Source organism: Mustela nivalis (genome assembly GCF_964662115.1).
Source record: "Mustela nivalis genome assembly, chromosome: 18".
In the NCBI taxonomy this organism is placed as follows: domain Eukaryota; kingdom Metazoa; phylum Chordata; class Mammalia; order Carnivora; family Mustelidae; genus Mustela; species Mustela nivalis.
This window is the reverse complement of record NC_139037.1, coordinates 26508061-26524613: the sequence shown is the minus strand read 5'-3', so window position 1 is coordinate 26524613 and position 16553 is coordinate 26508061. Positions and strand designations below refer to the sequence as shown.

General features: G+C 42.3%; 2 protein-coding genes across 7 annotated transcripts in view; one reads left to right on the top strand and one right to left on the bottom strand.

The window, feature by feature from the left end:
- The window catches only part of PSME3IP1 (proteasome activator subunit 3 interacting protein 1), a 35726-nt gene extending 24290 nt beyond the window's left edge, over positions 1-11436 (bottom strand). For 2 of the 5 annotated variants that reach the window (XM_082712484.1, XM_082712480.1), the window contains exons 1-2: positions 11104-11331; positions 36-177 (exon numbers count right to left, since the gene is read on the bottom strand). In XM_082712484.1, the coding sequence (XP_082568610.1) occupies positions 36-162 (127 nt within the window). In that variant the 5' untranslated portion in view covers positions 163-177; positions 11104-11331. Of the gene's footprint in view, positions 1-35; positions 178-10306; positions 10510-11103; positions 11373-11413 lie in introns of those variants that run through there. The other 3 variants (XM_082712481.1, XM_082712483.1, XM_082712482.1) reach the window with 3 other exon arrangements.
- Positions 11437-11467: 31 nt separating this feature from the next.
- The window catches only part of RSPRY1 (ring finger and SPRY domain containing 1), a 46003-nt gene continuing 40917 nt past the window's right edge, over positions 11468-16553 (top strand). Inside the window, exon 1 of one of the 2 annotated variants that reach the window (XM_082712423.1) lies at positions 11468-11948. The gene's annotated coding sequence lies outside the window, so the exon portion shown is untranslated. Of the gene's footprint in view, positions 12047-16553 lie in introns of both variants that reach the window. The other variant, XM_082712422.1, reaches the window with a different exon arrangement.

Sequence of the window (16553 nt, the reverse complement as noted above, 5' to 3'; positions counted from 1 at the left end):
CTTTATGTTGAATGCTGGACTATAAGCCCATATACCTTCTGGATCTTCAGGTTTTCGAACTTTCTCCCATTCTTCTTGCCTCCTTTTGCGCCGTTCATCTAGTTCTGCCTCCGACACAAACCTCTTTTTGATAACAAGATTACCATCATCCCCTCCATCCATAATGGAGCAATAGGTCTACAAAAAACAAATGAAACACTTTAAGTGAGAACTGCAATTAAAATTCTAAAGAGAGGGGCACCTGGGTGGCTCAGTGGGTTAAAGCCTCTGTCTTCGGCTCAGGTCATGATCCCAGGGTCCTGGGATTGAGCCCCACATCAGGCTCTCTGTTCAGCAGGGAGCCTGCTTCCCCCTCTTTCTCTTTGCCTGCCTCTCTGTCTACTTGTGAAATCTCTCTGTCAAATAAATAAATAAGATCTTTAAAAAGAAAAAATTCTAAAGAGAAACAAGGAGCTTTAACTCTGTCTCACCTTGCAAGACTACCTCAAAATTCCCTTCAACTTTGAAGAAATCTTCTAGTCGTTTAATTTATAGATCATTGGTGAAGCACATGATTACATTTTTCTTAATGTATCAGGCAGTTTTATTAACCTTTATGTTATTTATGAAGTCAGCAAGAGGACCTGGAATGATTCTTATCATGTGCTGTTCCATAGTAAGTCCAACACTGCAAATACTTCTTGGTCCCTCTCTAGAAAAATTGGCCTCCCAGGCATCCTATCTTTTTCTTAGATCTCACTTCCTTTATTTCTGTGACTTCTGACATTGTTCCTTCTTGAAATTCCTGTTTCAGGAACATTCCACTATCTCCATTTGCATGTTATTGTTTCCAAATGGATTCAGAATGGAAAAACTCAGGTATTCAAGGAGCCCTGGAGATGAAGTCTAGTCTGTATAGCAGGGAAGGGATATGCCTAAAGGCACACAAAACCCCAATTGGAGAAAGTGAAACTAGAGCCCAGACCTCCCAACTTCAGATTCAGTGTCCTCTGCACCAGCCTACATTGAGTCCTCCATCTCTTTCCTGACCTTCCTTTCTGTGAGCTACAAATCTATGCCATTAAATAGTCTATCTTCAGGGCGCCTGGGTGGCTCAGTGGGCTAAGCCTCTGCCTTCAGCTTGGGTCATGGTCTCAGGGTCCTGGGATGGAGCCCCACATTGGGCTCTATTCTCAGCGGGGAGCCTGCTCCCCCCACCCCGTCCCTCTGCCTGCCTATCTACTTGTGATCTCTCTGTCAAATAAATAAAAAAACCTTAAAAAAAAAATCCAGTCTATCTCTAGTCCTTCTCTTTTCTCACTCCCACCATGACCTCAGCCACTTTATGCATATCTTGATGCACAAGATTCCCAAATCCCAATCTAGATACTTCCACCTGAACCTCTCTTCAGAAAGAAGGGAGAAGGAAATAGTAATAGAGTGTGAATTACTCCTTTTAAGCCTTTCTGCTTTTCTTTGCTAATTTCTTTCCTTTTGAAGAAATGTGGAATTCACTCTCTACTCAGACATATTATTCATAGCATTACACCCTAACAAGGAAACAAGTACTCTGCACAACTCAATGTCCATTCCAAGATGACCCCTAGTAACAAAAATAAGTCTCCACTGGGGCGCTTTGGTGACTCAGTTGGTTAAGCTTCTGACTCTGATTTTGGCTCAGGTCATGATCTCAGGGTTGTGAGATCAAGCTCTGAGCTGGGCTCTGCACTCAGCACAGAGTCTGCTTAAGATTATCTCCCCTCCTCTCTCTCCCCTTCCCCTCACCAAAAAAAAAAAAAAGTCTACTGACAGCACAAAAATAAAGTAGCTGCCATTTTACTGAGTCTCTTATCATGCACTAAACACATTTTTATGCATAGTATCTCATTATGCTCCCACTGATCTGTGAGAAATATTATCTCTTTACAGGTGAAGAAATGGGAGCCCAGAGAAGTTAAGTCACTCTTCTAAGGTAATAAAAGGTGGTAAATGGTAGAGCTGAGAACAAAATCCAGGTATGACATAAAAAAGTCATACTCTTACCCACTTCACTAGTCCCCTCCCCAGAAACCTGGGAACCTGGCTGAAAAGAAGGACATGTCAATTTCAGCTTTCTTCATATACCAAATTTCAGGCTGAAAATGTTCATGTAGACATTTTAATAAAGGTGAAAATGGAAGCTGAGAAAACAAACCCAAACGTTCTGAACAAGACAATAGTTTTAGCCTAAATCCCACTGCAGCTAAAGTTTAGTTCAATGTAACAACCCTGAGAGAGAATTTTGAAATTTACTACAAACAAAACCAAATTCATTGGCAGAAGCTATTGTTTCCACCTAAAGTCCACAACCTGGATACTCTGATTTAGCCTCATTCAATGTCTCCAGCCAGAGGCCTGTTACAGAAACAATTATTCTGTCTCTGCTAACCATGCCAAAAAAAAAAATCCCTCAATTTCTGTAGAATAACCTCTTATGAAACAAGAGCCAATGCATTCTTAAGTGTCTTAAATTGGGACTCTCATGAATGGGAGAGACACACTGGACTCTCGATGTCCCCCTTTCTTATTGTCTGTTAGTTGGCTATAGCTCTCCCCCCTCACCCTAAATTGACTATCTGTTTCTTCCCCTCACCCTTGTTTCCTGGTAAGTAATTCAGAGAGGGTCAGGTCCTTATGTTCCAACTAATATGATTTTCCATCCAACATATGAATCTACCACACATCCCCAGATTTTCATCCAACTCATATTCTAAAACTTCGGAACAGGGACCAATGCACTGGCTCCCAGCCAGCTGACACCCTAAGTAGATCAGACCAGTAGAACATTTCATCCTTAAATCAAATTGAAATGTGTCTCCCTATAAATTCCACACATAGGTTCTATCCACTGGGACTACAGAAAAGGAGCCAAATCCTTTTCTCAACCCAAAAATGCTTTAACTGTTTGAAGACAACTCCCACGTTCCTCCTAATCTGCCACTTTTCTAAGCCAAACATCCCTAGTTCTCTTAATCTTATGAAATAGAGAAAAAGAATAGTGTCTCAAAGCAGTGAACTTATCACAGTGTACAGGATTTAAACCTGGGAAATAAATATTAGGAAATGACAATGCCCTGGCATTCCTATTAAATCATCTCTTCATTTTCATTGTACATTTTAATAAATGAAAAAATACATGTATGTTAATACTGAAAAAAGTGTTTTAGCAGGCCAAAATGAAGAAAACCTAAAATCTCATGTGCTTCCATCTATATAAGAATGCAGACTGATTTATTCTTATAACTCAAAATTAAGAAAATATCATTAATTTTTACGGCCTGCTGAATTTTCTGGAAAATGAAGAACCTACCTCCACTTAACTTTAACAAAGATCCCTGAAACTCAAGGGACAAAGCCTTCAAGATACACGTGCAGAGGGTTTGAATTTGAAATATAAACTCTAGAGAAATAACCATCTTCCCAACACTTATCAATTTTGGGAAAAGATAAACATATAGGATTCCAAGAAATTCTTATTCTCTTTCTCACCAATCTTTTTCTCCTACATGTTAGAATTCAACTTCTACCCAAAGAATTGAGTCTGTGCTATTAACTATTAACCATCTTTCACACCACAGGGACAAAACCAGGAATCAGAGATGGTTACTGAAAATGTAAACATAGAAGCACACTGAAAAGAGGAAACTGAAAGACAGGGGCTCTAGAATTTGACAGAGAAACTACTGCTCTCAAAGGGAGGCCTTCCTGAAAACACAAAGTCAAAATAATGAACACTTAGGAAAGTCTGCTCTTTACAGCTAGTATTATAATCCTTATATTCCTTTGATCTCAAAATAAAACAAGCTAGAAGGCCAACCTAATTATAATGAATTTCTGTGAGTTTAAAAGGGGCAAGACTAGGGGCATCTGGGTGACTCAGTGGGTTAAGCCTCTGCCTTCAGCTCAGGTCATGATCTCAGGGTCCTGGGATGGAGCCCTGCACTGGGCTCTTGGCTCAGCAGGGAGCCCACTTCCCATTCTCTCTCTGCCTATTTGTGATCTCTCTGTCAAATAAATAAAATCTTTAAATAAAAAAATAGATTAAAAATAAAAGGGGCAACATTAGAATTCACACTGGTCAATCCTCTCTTTCTAGACTTTACAGGTCCTTCCACAGGTCCTCATTCCCTGGTGCTTCAACCATCATTCCTCCTTGCCTTCACTGTCACCAGTGGCACTCCTGGCTATCTGATCATCTTTCTGTGTTAGGAGAGGTCAGAGACCGGGACAGAAATGTTCATGAACAAGGGGTCACACTCCTGAGTATTCTCGCTAATGTTCAGGATATTCCTTCTCCAGAAATATTCAGATTTTCTCAGAAGTCAAAAGGTCACTGTCAAATACACATAGCCAAGAAGCACACTTCACTCCACACACCTTTCCCTACGACCTAATCCAGTCCCCCTAGTGTGTAACGAGTACGTTCTGGGATGGTCTCCTTACACAAGGCAGCACAGGTAGTGATAAATACTATACTCTGAAATCTGGAGGCCTGGGTCCTGCCAATTACAAGCTGTATACCCTGTATGCCCTGGCAAGTCACTTAGGTCCTTGGAGTCTTGGTTCCCTCATCCACAGGTTGCACTCCCCAGTGGGGATTAAAACAGTCCGGCATAACAGAGAGCTTTGGGGAGGATAAACAAGGTTATTCACGCAAAGCACTTAACACAGTGTTTGACACATGCTTTCAAAATGTTTTGAAAGGTTGGCCATTACTACAAAATACTAAAGCTAAGCCCTGGACTGGTTACGGAGTGAGAGAAATACCAAGGAGTGGAGAGCAAATGCATCAGTGATATAAACACAGGGATTAGATACATAATACATAAGCAAAGGGATCACACCAAACAGAGAAATTAGGAAAATTTACATGTATATATAATTGGGTAATTCTGTATTTTCCCTTTAGCATGGTTCTCTATTTTACTGTTTTATTAATAGTTCAATTTAAATAAACTGGACATTGTGCTGAATGCTGAACTCTGTGTCCAGCACTGTGCCAGATCCTATGTGGTGCAGAGAGGAAATCAACTTCAAAAGAGTTAGTACTCTTGAACTAGTTACCACGAGATAACAGTACACATAATGAATTGCCAAAGTGAATGGTACAGGTACGGGGCAATGATGAAGGGTATAAATATGGATCAATCCCGTTTCCCAGGCTGAAAACCCAGACATGAACCTAGACTCTTCCTCCCTTCAATTCACTACATCTCCCCAGTCACCAAGTTCTGCTGTTTCCACCTCATAATGACCTCTTTTTAATCCTCCTCTAAGAGAAGAATTCTTGCTAATCTCTTCTTTTCAGGGCCTCATCCAGCAAGGGCTACTACAACACCCTTCCATCAGCCTCCCTGTTTCTCCTTTCGCCCCTACTCAAGCAATCTGTTAACTTGCCACCCATTATGTTCTGTCATTTGTGATTGTTCCAGCGGCCCTTTGTATCCACAGTGCTTATTAGAGTGTCTGGCATATATTAGGCAGATAATAAACACTTATTGAATAAACCAACCATAAAGGGAATCTGAAGAATTCAAGCAGGGAAGAATGATCTCACGTGAGTATTCCGAGGTATCGTCCAATGTAAGTTATAGAAAATGGTAGATGTTACATAAGCATTTGCTCAAGCTTCTATGTCCCATAGGGAATTCTATTAAAACATGACAAAATTTTATAGCTGGAAAGACATGACCAAAAATTAAATCGCTTTCCTGTATTATACAGTTGGTGTCTTCTTCAAGAATAACTCACTACTTTCCTTTAATTTCTACTGACTAAAAAATGCTCTGTTACACTGACAAATATCTCCCACACAAAGCATTTTTGAGTTCAATTTTCATTGGTTGTTTATTCTGCAAGAGGGAGGTGATAACTACCTATAGCTCATTTACCTCATTCTGGAAGGAGGCAAAAACTGGAAATGAAATTGTTTATTTCTAATTCCAAGGGCCTAGCTAAAATTTTCACAAGTCTCTTATTTTTCCCCTTCATTTGCTAGGACAATTAAAAACACAAAGCCCAGAAGTCTGGGATGAAGATTCATGTAGGAACAAAGAGGACTTACATTGGGAATATTCATTTTGTTCAGTGTGTTTAATTGTAAAAAGAATACATGTGCCTGGGTGGCTTAGTCAGTTAAGTGTCTGCATTTGGCTCAAGTAATGATCTCAGGGTCCTGGGATCGAGTCCCACATCGGGCTCCCTGCTCACTGAGGGAGCCTGTTTCTCCCTCTCCCTCTGCTGCTCCCCCTGCTTGTGCTGTCAAATAAGTATTTAAAAAAAAAAAAAAAAAGAATACATGTTGTCAACCTTCCTCTACTCATATAGCTTTTTTATTTCCAAGGTAATTCAAGTCTAATTACCAGACTAAACATTACATTATTTTTAAAAAGGATTATCTAACTTCTCCAAATAGAGAACTCATGGAAAACCAAAACCATACCAAAATCACTTTGTCCAAACTTAAAAGTTTCAAACCGACACAAATAAAGAACATAGTTTTCAAATTTGCTTGACATCCAAAAAAAAAAAACAACAAAGTTCTTATATTTCAAGCCAAAGTAACTGTTAAACACTGCAGTCTTGTGTTTGTACTGGAGACTGTGGTATTTAATTTCCAGATTGGTGGGACAAAACGGGCTCAGTGTCTTACACAGCATGCTATACAAGACAGAAAGCTTACATTGCTACCCCCAAAGTAACTGTTATTGCTGACTTGAAAAATTATTCCTTTTACCTAGTGCCATTATACAAGTTAATGAGATCTGGCTTCCTACGGAACTGAATTCTGTGATGATAGACTACTTAAGTATTACATCACTGGCCACTACCCCCTCCAAATTCTAACATTAGACAGACAGTAGTATAAAAATACACCAGAGGGGATCGGATTTCTGTGTTATGGTGTTGTAAGGCTTCTCTCTGGGTAGCAAAACAAAAGGCCAATCTACTTTCCTTTTATCAGCAAATATACTTAAGTATTGCCCTTCCAACATTTTTACCATGATGTTTAAGTCACATGGGACTTCAAAATGCAGGACAGCAATTAAGAGGAATTTGCCATCTGGCAAACTCAACTCGATTCCAAATAGATAGCTTTCTGCTGGAAGTCACTTCTACCAGGCCAAAGTAATTCAGATCAAGAGGGCTTTCTCTATACATTTTAAAACTTCAGAGCGTGACAACTACTAACAGGGAACACTACTAGCATTTATTACTTGACAAAGGAATCCTCAGTCTAACACTAAGGCTTATTTAACATACTCCAGCAGCAAAGGAGACTAAAAGAATCTAAACATCTGCGTAGAGCATATGCGATTTCAGTCATATTTAAAAATGTTTATTATAAAGAGCAATCTGTAGTAATCTTCTGGTTGTCCAGGCATCTAAAAAAACACACACAATAAAAAAAAATTTTTTTAAATAAATTTATATATACAATGAGCTTTCCATAGCACAAGAACAGTCTCACCATACGTGCAATTACCCTGAATTTATCTATATGCACTGGAAGAAAAAGAGAACATAAAATACCAATCCCCTTAGCTGATCCTCAGTTCTCCAGTCCACGTAACCCTCTTAGTTAGTGTATAAGCACTTCCTTCATTATGTACAATTCTATTAGTTTTTGTTTTGTTTTGTTTTGTTTACACACTATGACTCCTAAACGCAAACCAGCTACTTCACCTGAGACTTAAAGAAAAACAGCATCTGTTTCAAAGTTGGAGGAAAAACCTGGCCATGCTGGAATTTTGCTGTGCGGGTATACCTATATCCAATATGATGCCTCCGCAAAAAATTTTCGAAAGTAGCTCTGATTATACACTATTTTACTGGCTAGGCTGGCTTTGGAACATAAACCACACTAAATTACTCCCCCTACACCTCCAACTGCCACTAGGTTTTGTCTAACTCCTAAGACTAAATATAAGGGGAAAAAGGCTTTTCATTTCAAAAGCCATACAAGGCCAACTAACTCATTCAATTGTATTGTTGAGGTCAATCTTGACAGGTGACCTATCACGTACAAGAAGCACAGAGTGCGAGGTACTCAGCTGGTACTCTACTTTTTAGCAAATGAGGAACTTACATTCAGAAAAAAAGATAAGGTTGGCATGTAAGCAATTTGGGGAAAAGAATGAGGTTAAATGCTATAAGAGAATAGACAGAAGCTAAGCACTGAGGAGTTCACAGAAGGAAGACTAAAAAAAAGAACCAGGGAAGCTTAACGTTGACAGTGGCTCGGACACTGCATAGGGAACAGTGGTAAAAATTTTAGGTATACAGAGAAAAATGATCTTTAACTCAAGATTCCCTGAAATCACAAATTTCAGATTCCAAAAATCAAAATGAAATGGGGCTGGGGCATGTGGGCAGCTCAGTCAGTTAAGCGTGGGACTCCTGATTTAGACTCAGGTGGTGATCTCAGGGTTCTGGGATCTAGCCCTGCAGGCTCTGCACTGGGCCTGGGGCCTACTTAAGATTCTCTCTCGGGTTAAAGCCTCTCTGCCTTCGGCTCAGGTCATCATCTCAGGGTCCTGGGATTGAGCCCCACATTGGGCTCTTTGCTCAACATGGAGCCTGCTTCCCCCTCTCTCTCTGCCTGCCACTCTGCCTACTTGTGATCTCTCTTTCTGTCAAATAAACAAAAAATCTTAAAAAGGTGGGGGACTTTCATTTCCAGAAACAGCGGGCTAGGTAGTTGAGACCAATCCTCTACCTCTATGATAAAAACAAAATCTGGAAGAAATTTTTAAATAATTCTTAAACACAGAGATTAACCAGATAGTAAAAAATATGGCCAAAACCCAAGAAAAGGTGATACCAGAAATTAAGCCCAATATTCAAACTGGTTTTCATACTAAGGATTTCTCTGACAATGACTTTGAAAACTGCTGTTTTGAGGCCCTTATGAAGCAACAGAAACAAAAGTCAAAGCCAGGAGTTCACAAAAGGTGCAGAGTCTGCACCCTTCTCCATCTTACCCAATACCCCAAAGAACTAAACCATAAAAGTAAAGGTGAAATGGGAAGAAAAAAAGCCGGAATAATGAGCAAAAGAAATAAACCCAAAGTGAATTCACACAGTGGAACTGGCACACATAGATTATAAAACAACGCTTACTGTGTTTAAAGAATAAAAACCAGACCTCAAAATTAACAGCAGTGAATAAGAAACTGTAAAATAGTGGCATGGCACATTTGAAAAAGGACCAAATAGAACCTCAGAAACCAAAAAACGCACTAACTGAATTTAAGATTTCAGTGTAATAACAGATTAGAAATAAACTGAGATTTAATGAAGAAGAAGTTATCCAGGATGTAAGTATGGAAAAATTAAAAGGGAGTAAGAAACACAGACATTAGGGGGGCCTCGGTGGCTCAGTGGGTTAAAGCCTCTGTCTTTGGCTCATGATCCCAGAGTCCTAGGATGGAGTCCCACATCTGGCTCTCTGCTCAGCAGGGAGCCAGCTTCACCCCCTCCCTCTCTGCCTGCCTCTCTGCCTACTTGTGATCTCTTTTAGATAAATAAAATCTTAAAAAAAAAAAAAAAGAAAGAAACACAGACATTAGAGTGAAAGGCTCTGTGTTAAATCAGCAAAGGCGATATATAATGAGGCATAAGCAATATATGAATATAAACTCGCCAAGAATTTTACAGGACTAAAACAAAAACACTTCCACAGTTGCATCATGAAAATGCAGAAAACCAAAAACCAAAAAACCAAAAACACATTCTACAATAACGAGTGAAACTGACCATATATGAAGAACTGAAGACAAAGCATTTTCAGAAAGTGATCAATAGTGAGCAGACTAAGTTTTTTAATTCCGCTGCCCCAGAGGCATAATTACAATATGGTGGAGCCTATGGCGGAACCACACACTAGTTACTTCTCTTACCAGCTATGTGGTTTTCAATATCTGAGGCAACAGCTTAACTCTAACCAAACATCAAGATTCTTAGAAGGAGAAAGGAAGACTGCTAGCCAGGTGAATGGTCTTGACACAGCCCCTCCTGGTTGTAAGGAATTAAGGCAACACCACTTCAGCTGAGAAAAATAATTGGCCGGCCTTTGCTTGCAGACCCCTAAAAACTGTCAACAGCTCCTCTTGTGCTCTATTTAAAAGACTGTAAAAGCTGTCTTTATTTTAGTTCAATTCCTTGTATCAAAAAGGAGTATAAACACTGATTCAAGGATTTCAGAAGCAGTGCCCTCCAAATCATTTTATGGGGTTCCTGTCAGCACATCAACAAGCCAAAGAGCTGAAGAATGAACAAACCTTACCTCTCAGCTGGTACACAAGAGGTCATTGGGAATTCTGACCACCAGGCCCGCACTTGGCTTCCCCCGTCCCAACTCCAGACCTACTCAGTCAGACTGTCTGGGGGCAGGGTCGGAGAATCTGCATTTAAACGGGCCGCTGAAAATCTTGTTTTCTACTAGATTAAGAACCACTGCTCTGAACGAGTCGGTCTCCACATTTACACCTGTGTGCACAGACATTCACGTGGGCAAACAACTCTCAAACAATATCCTTCAACCCTCGGTCTTAGTTTCCTAAGTTTTCTTTTGCAAAACGAGTATGCTGGCTTGTTATCTATTAGAAGAAAATGCACTGAGCACAGCAAATGGTACACCGTACATAGTAAGTGTGTTTCCCATCCTACACTTGAGTTCTGTGATTCAAAGATTTCCAGTCACTCCCACATCGCCTGAGTCGCCTGGAGCCCTCCCAAGACCCCTGCGAGAGAGCCCGCTCCTCCCTTGGAGCCTGGGTGTTCCCAGCTAGCAGAAACGGTGGAGGAGAGCCGACAAGAGGCCCGAAGTCCCCAGACCGCTAGAAAGGGTCGGGATGCTTCCCCACACGACTGGGGACGCCCTCCCGCGGGCTCCCTCGGCTCCACTTAGGCGGACCCCAGCAAGCCCCTGGCCCCAGTGACTCAGAGCACTTAGGCGAGTGCGCAGACTGAGAACCGGCTTCACCCTAAACCTCACATTAAACGTAGCCCCCCATCTCCTCAGCGAAGAAGCTGGAGCCCAGGTCTCTCTGCCAAGCTAAGTAGGGCCCAGGCCACACTCACCTACCAGCGTGCGGGAGGCGAGACCCCCTCACCTCGGCGACGCCCACCCCTAAGCCACTGCTAAGACCGCTCGCTCTTTAGGACAAAAAAGAGAGAGAGAGAGAGAGAAAAGAAGAAAAGAAAGAAAATAGCCTTTGCTTTTGTATTCCTTTTGACCCTTCAGGGCTTCCTCTTCCTCACCGCCACAACAAAATTCCGCCCCGCTTCCGGCGGCGTAACCCAATCCGCATCCCTCTTCCTCCCCGGGAGACAGATGGAAATCCGGTGTCCCGGAAAGCTAGCCCGAGAGACTTGATTGGGCCATTCTCACCTCAGCAAGGGGATTGGCCGGCTCACGCTTGAGGGGCGGGTCGCCCCGTGTGGTCACGTGGTATCCTCCCTGAAAGATGACTGGCTGTCAGCGAGAGGGCTTGCCACCGAGGAAGGGGCGTTTCCTAGGGGACTGAGGGAGGGCAGGGGCGGTGCGAAGCGGGGGTGGGCCCCAGCGCGTAATGGCAGCGCCGTGGCCTCGCGTCCATCTTTACCGCTCTCTCGGACCTGTCACAAAGGAGTCGCGCGCCGCGGCCGCCCCCTCCCTCGGGTGGGCCCTGGAGCTGGATAAGTCATTGCCGTAGCCCGGCCGCGCTGCTCTTGGGAAACCACTGGGGACACGGAACCGGGGGGAGTCGGAGACCTGGGAACGTCCGTGAGGGAGGGGAACAGACACCCTGGTCTGCGGCGGGGAGACCCGACTGGTGCCGGAGGAGACTCCAGGAAGGGGCCCGGGAGGGAGCGGCGTTGGGCAGAGCCCAGGAAGCAGCCCGGAGGTTCTCCGCTGAGGCCCGTTGCTGAAGGCGCTTGAAGAGGTACCTGGAAGAGGGTGTTCCCCCCCTTAGGGGGTGCGTGATCGGCGGAGGTTTTTGGGGGTCGCCCTTCCGAGGAGGCCGCGGCTAAAGGGGCCCAGGTGAGAGGCAGGTAGCTCTCGGGAGGTTCCTGACATTTAGGGGTTTTCCTCGGGAGTGTCCTGGACGCAAGGGGTAACTGGAGGAGGCGTTGGGAGGGTTTTCTTTTGTGGAGTTTAAGGTTTAGGTGGCTCGGGTTGGAGTCGGACCTTCCCCTGGGAGACAGAAATGCCTTGGGGTCGAGAGATCCCTTAGAGAAAAGGACTAGGAGTTGGGAGCCAGAGCTAGCGGATTCTTTTACTCCGGAGGCCCGATGTGAAAAATGGGTAAGGGCCCTCGGGAGAGGTTGCTGAGCGGTTCTGGAAAGCAGAGACCACCATCTGTAGGAAAGCCCGGGTGGGGAGTAGAGAGGGAAGCGGTAACGGCAAGGGTTTTCCTCTCTGGAGACCGACCTGTGTCTCAAACACAGGATTAAGCTGTTTCTGGGTGTAGTGCAGGTGGGTGAGTGGGTGGGTGGGGGAGTCTATCCCAGCATCAGTTCTTGTGTGACTCTAGAGGAGGCTTTTGTTCTACCTGGTGCCTCGGTTTCCCTGTCTCTGGGGAGGGAGAGGGGGGCAGAGATGGTACACTGAGACTGTCCAGTTCTATCCTATAGAGCTGTCTGAATGAAGCTGCTCCCTCTGGAGTGTTGTACTTTGAACTTTAAAAGGTTGGAAGTGTCTGTGACTGAATAGAGTCCCGCAGTTGTCCAGGCCCCTCACCTACCACGTACACGTTCATAGACGAGTATCTTAATCTCTTGGGTCTCTTCTGTAAAATAATAGCGCAGTGTGTGAAGATACTTTCCAAACTACAAGCTGTGGGAAAGTAAAGTACTGTGATTCTACCACCAGAAGGATTGAGGAATAAAAGTGAAAGCACTGTCTATAAAGTGTAAAGCAGTATGTAGATGTAAGGGATTAGCATTAATACAATTGTTGATCACCTAGGGTGCTGGGAGCCATATTGTACTGAAAACCTCAAGGTTCCAGGCTTTCTAGGTCATATTATGGTCTAAACCCCTGGTTTCAGCCCCTGCTTAGATGGGAGTGGAGGGATTTCCGGTTTTTACTCCCAGAGTTTTAATTTACTTTGAACTTCCGATGGTGCTGGCAAGAGGTAGCACTATAATATAATCTTTTCCTCCAGAAAGTTTTTCTCTGACGGCTGAAATTTGATCTCAATATTATAAACTACTTCCCCTTTTTCCGTGTATGTGTGTGTGTGTGTGTGTGTGTGTAGCCTTTGGGTGTCTACATGTAGTGAGTATTATGACCTTTGGCTGTTAAATGTAGTGAATATCATGCTTCCTCTCTCAGTTGTGATTTTGTAGATGAGACCTTTTTTGAATATTATGCCTTTCTGTGCTCTGTGCTGGCTTCAAAATATGGGTTATGAGCATGTTAGATAATTGCTTTTAAAACTCTCCTACAGTGGTTCGCTATTTCTCACCATATATAGAATTTGCATTTCCTGGAATGACATCTTTCTTTGTAGCTCCCCCTATGAGGTTATAAGATAATTGTGGCCAAGTATGACATTTTCCTAATGTTTGGTTAGTGGCATTTGTTAGAGCTGGTTTTCCAAATGTTGGGTAATTGGTGATTTTTGAAGTTTGGTTTCTTTGCTTTTCTTTTTTTAACAAAAAGCTGGCTTGCATGTCCTGTTTTTCTAATTTTATATTCCATGGGTCTTTAAAAAAAAAAGTGCACTCTGGTGATTTTATGAGCTTTCTGATTTCTCAGGATATATGCGTAATACCTGCGTCCTGCTTTTACTGTTTTTTAGAACCCTTCATTATTTCTGTACTCTATGATTATTTTTAAGTTATTGATTAGGAAGTGTTCCAGCATACTCTCTGTGGACTTTTTTCTGATTTGTCAACAAGATGACTTTTCCCTTAGTAAGTTGGCCAAAAATCAAGGAGAAATAAGAGCTTAGCATTGTGTGTAAAACTTTGTTATTCAGTAGTGAATTGGGAAAAACAACAGCTCTGAAGTATGTTTTGGCAAGAGAATAACAAATTGTTGTGTGTTCCTGAAGTGCATTTCCAATACTCTGTTTCTACTCATGAGCCTAAGTCAGCCTATCAAGAATTAGAAAAATAGAGGCGCCTGGGTGGCTCAGTGGGTCAGAGCCTCTGTCTTCAGCTTGGGTCATGATCTCAGGGTCCTCGGATGGAGCCACATCGGGCTCCCCACCCCCTCACCCTCCCCGCCCCCCCACCCTCCGGCTGTCTCTCTGCCTACTTGTGATCTCTCTGTCAAATAAATAAATAAAATCTTAAAAAAAAAAAAAAAGAATTAGAAAAATAGGGGCGCCTGGGTGACTCAGTTGTTAAGCATCTATCTGCATTCAGCTCAGGTCATGATCCCTGGGTCCTGGGATGGAGACCCACATCGGGTTCCCTGCTAAGCGGGAAGCCTGCTTCTCCCTCTCCCACTCCCCTTCTTATATTCATTCTTTCTCTCTTCTCTCTCTCTCTCTCTCTCTCTCTCGCTGTGTCTCTCTCTGCCAAATGCATAAATAAAATCTTTTTTAAAAAAAGAATTAGAAAAATAATGGGAAGTAATTTTTTTTAATTAAGTGAGAAGTCACTTTGCATCCTTTAAAATACAACTCACCTTGATACTCTATCTATACTTTGAGGAATTATTAGGAATTCTTATGGATGGTAATGACTATTGCTACTTTAAATAGGAAGTTTTCTGCTTGGTTGTGGTCAGAGCCTTGTAAAGTAGATATGAGAGTCACAGGGCTGAAAATGTAAATGGCAAATCATTAGGCACCACAGATGGGAACCACAATGGAACCAGCAATCTATTTCAAAGAGTTACTTGAGGGTAGTAAACTATCAGTTGAGCTTCTCTTCAAATATTTGGCATTTTTGCATTTACCATTGAGTTTGGATAGCTTTTTCCTTTTGTACAATTTAGAAAACTGAAAAACAAGAGGAAGTCAGGAAGTAGTGCTAAAACTTGGGCCCCAATTATTAGAAGAAGACTTGTACAATTTTAGGAGTGCGGGAAGAATGAATATTTTCCCTTTGGTTTATCTATTCAATAAGTCATCTTTTCAAAAGCTTTTGAAGGGTGCCTGGGTGGCTCAGTGGGTTAAGCCTCTGCCTTCGGCTCAGGTCGTGATCTCAGGGTCCTGGGATCAAGCCCTGCATTGGGCTCTCTGCTCAGTAGGGAGCCTTCTCCCCCCACCCCCGCCCCCGCCTGCCTCTCTGCCTCCTTGTGACTCTCTCTATATCAAGTAAATAGATAGAATCTTAAAAAAAAAAAAAAAAAAAAAAACTTTTGAAATAAGATTAGGATAAAGGTTACATATTGTGAAATTTTTCTTTGTCCATTTTTTTTTTTTTGCTGGTTAAATATGTAAAAGCATATTTAACTGTAGATAACTGTATATAACTGTGTGATATATATAAGGCTAAAGGAAGCAAACATTTTATAAATGGTGGTTGGCTGTTAGAGAATATTCTCCTTTCTCCCTTACTGAGCTTTTGAAAATGGAGAATGCATTTGAAAAAGCAAAGAACAGATGCACTCCTTAAGTTTGTTAATGAATGAACGTTGCATGGAACTTTTTGTTGCTTGAAATGATAGTTTCCAGGCATAATTTCATGGGTCTTACATCAAATAGAAGGTTTGAAACACCTTACTTGGCATGTTTAGTATTACCACAGTTTAATGTTTCAATGTTAGTTTTTTCTTACCCCTTCCACCTCCTGAAGAGTTAAGTTTCCTCTCCTGGGCTCCTTCATGCAGTCACTCTCCAAGTATGGCTTCCACTCCACCCTTCTTTGTGAGAAGTACCGCTCCTTTCTTCAGTTCTTCTTGCTTCATAGTTATTCATACTTATGTATGCCTAAGGGCTACTTATTAATAACCTACCAAGTGAATTATTAAGAATTACTAAAACATGGTATTCATAAACTAAAACTAGTAGAACATTAGAGCTTACTGTTGTCTCCCAGAGTCTATCCCGGGAAACTTGACACCAGAGCAGAGCTGCTTACATGTCCCGTGCAGAATGGGGGTTCCTGCCATATTCAGGAAGGGTGCTTATTTGGGAATCATCCTCAGTATTGTCTCAAATGAATCTTGGTTTTCCACTGTGCTTCCTTCCCCCCCCACCCCCTTGAGAGTACTATGAGCTTCATTTTTATCAATTTACGGGCTTTTGGTTAACCTTTTACTGTGTGGTTGAGAATATTCACACCAACAATGTTTTGCCTTGTAATTTAATGTATACCTGAATGTGTAGCAACATAAGTATAAATCTTCCATTCCCCTTTTGCTAATGCTGGTATATACAGTCACCTAAAAACTTGCTTATGAGAGATACTTGAAAGTCACTAAGTTCCTTTTCCACAGGAAAAAATGGTGGAGGGAGAGGTCTCCACCTCACGGACCTGACTCTTTATCCATAGGCTTCCACGGCAGGTACTGTAGTATGGATCAGGCGCTCAGTGTTGCTGTGTTGCTGTCCTTCGTTCTTTTGCCAAGAGCATGAGGGACTTCC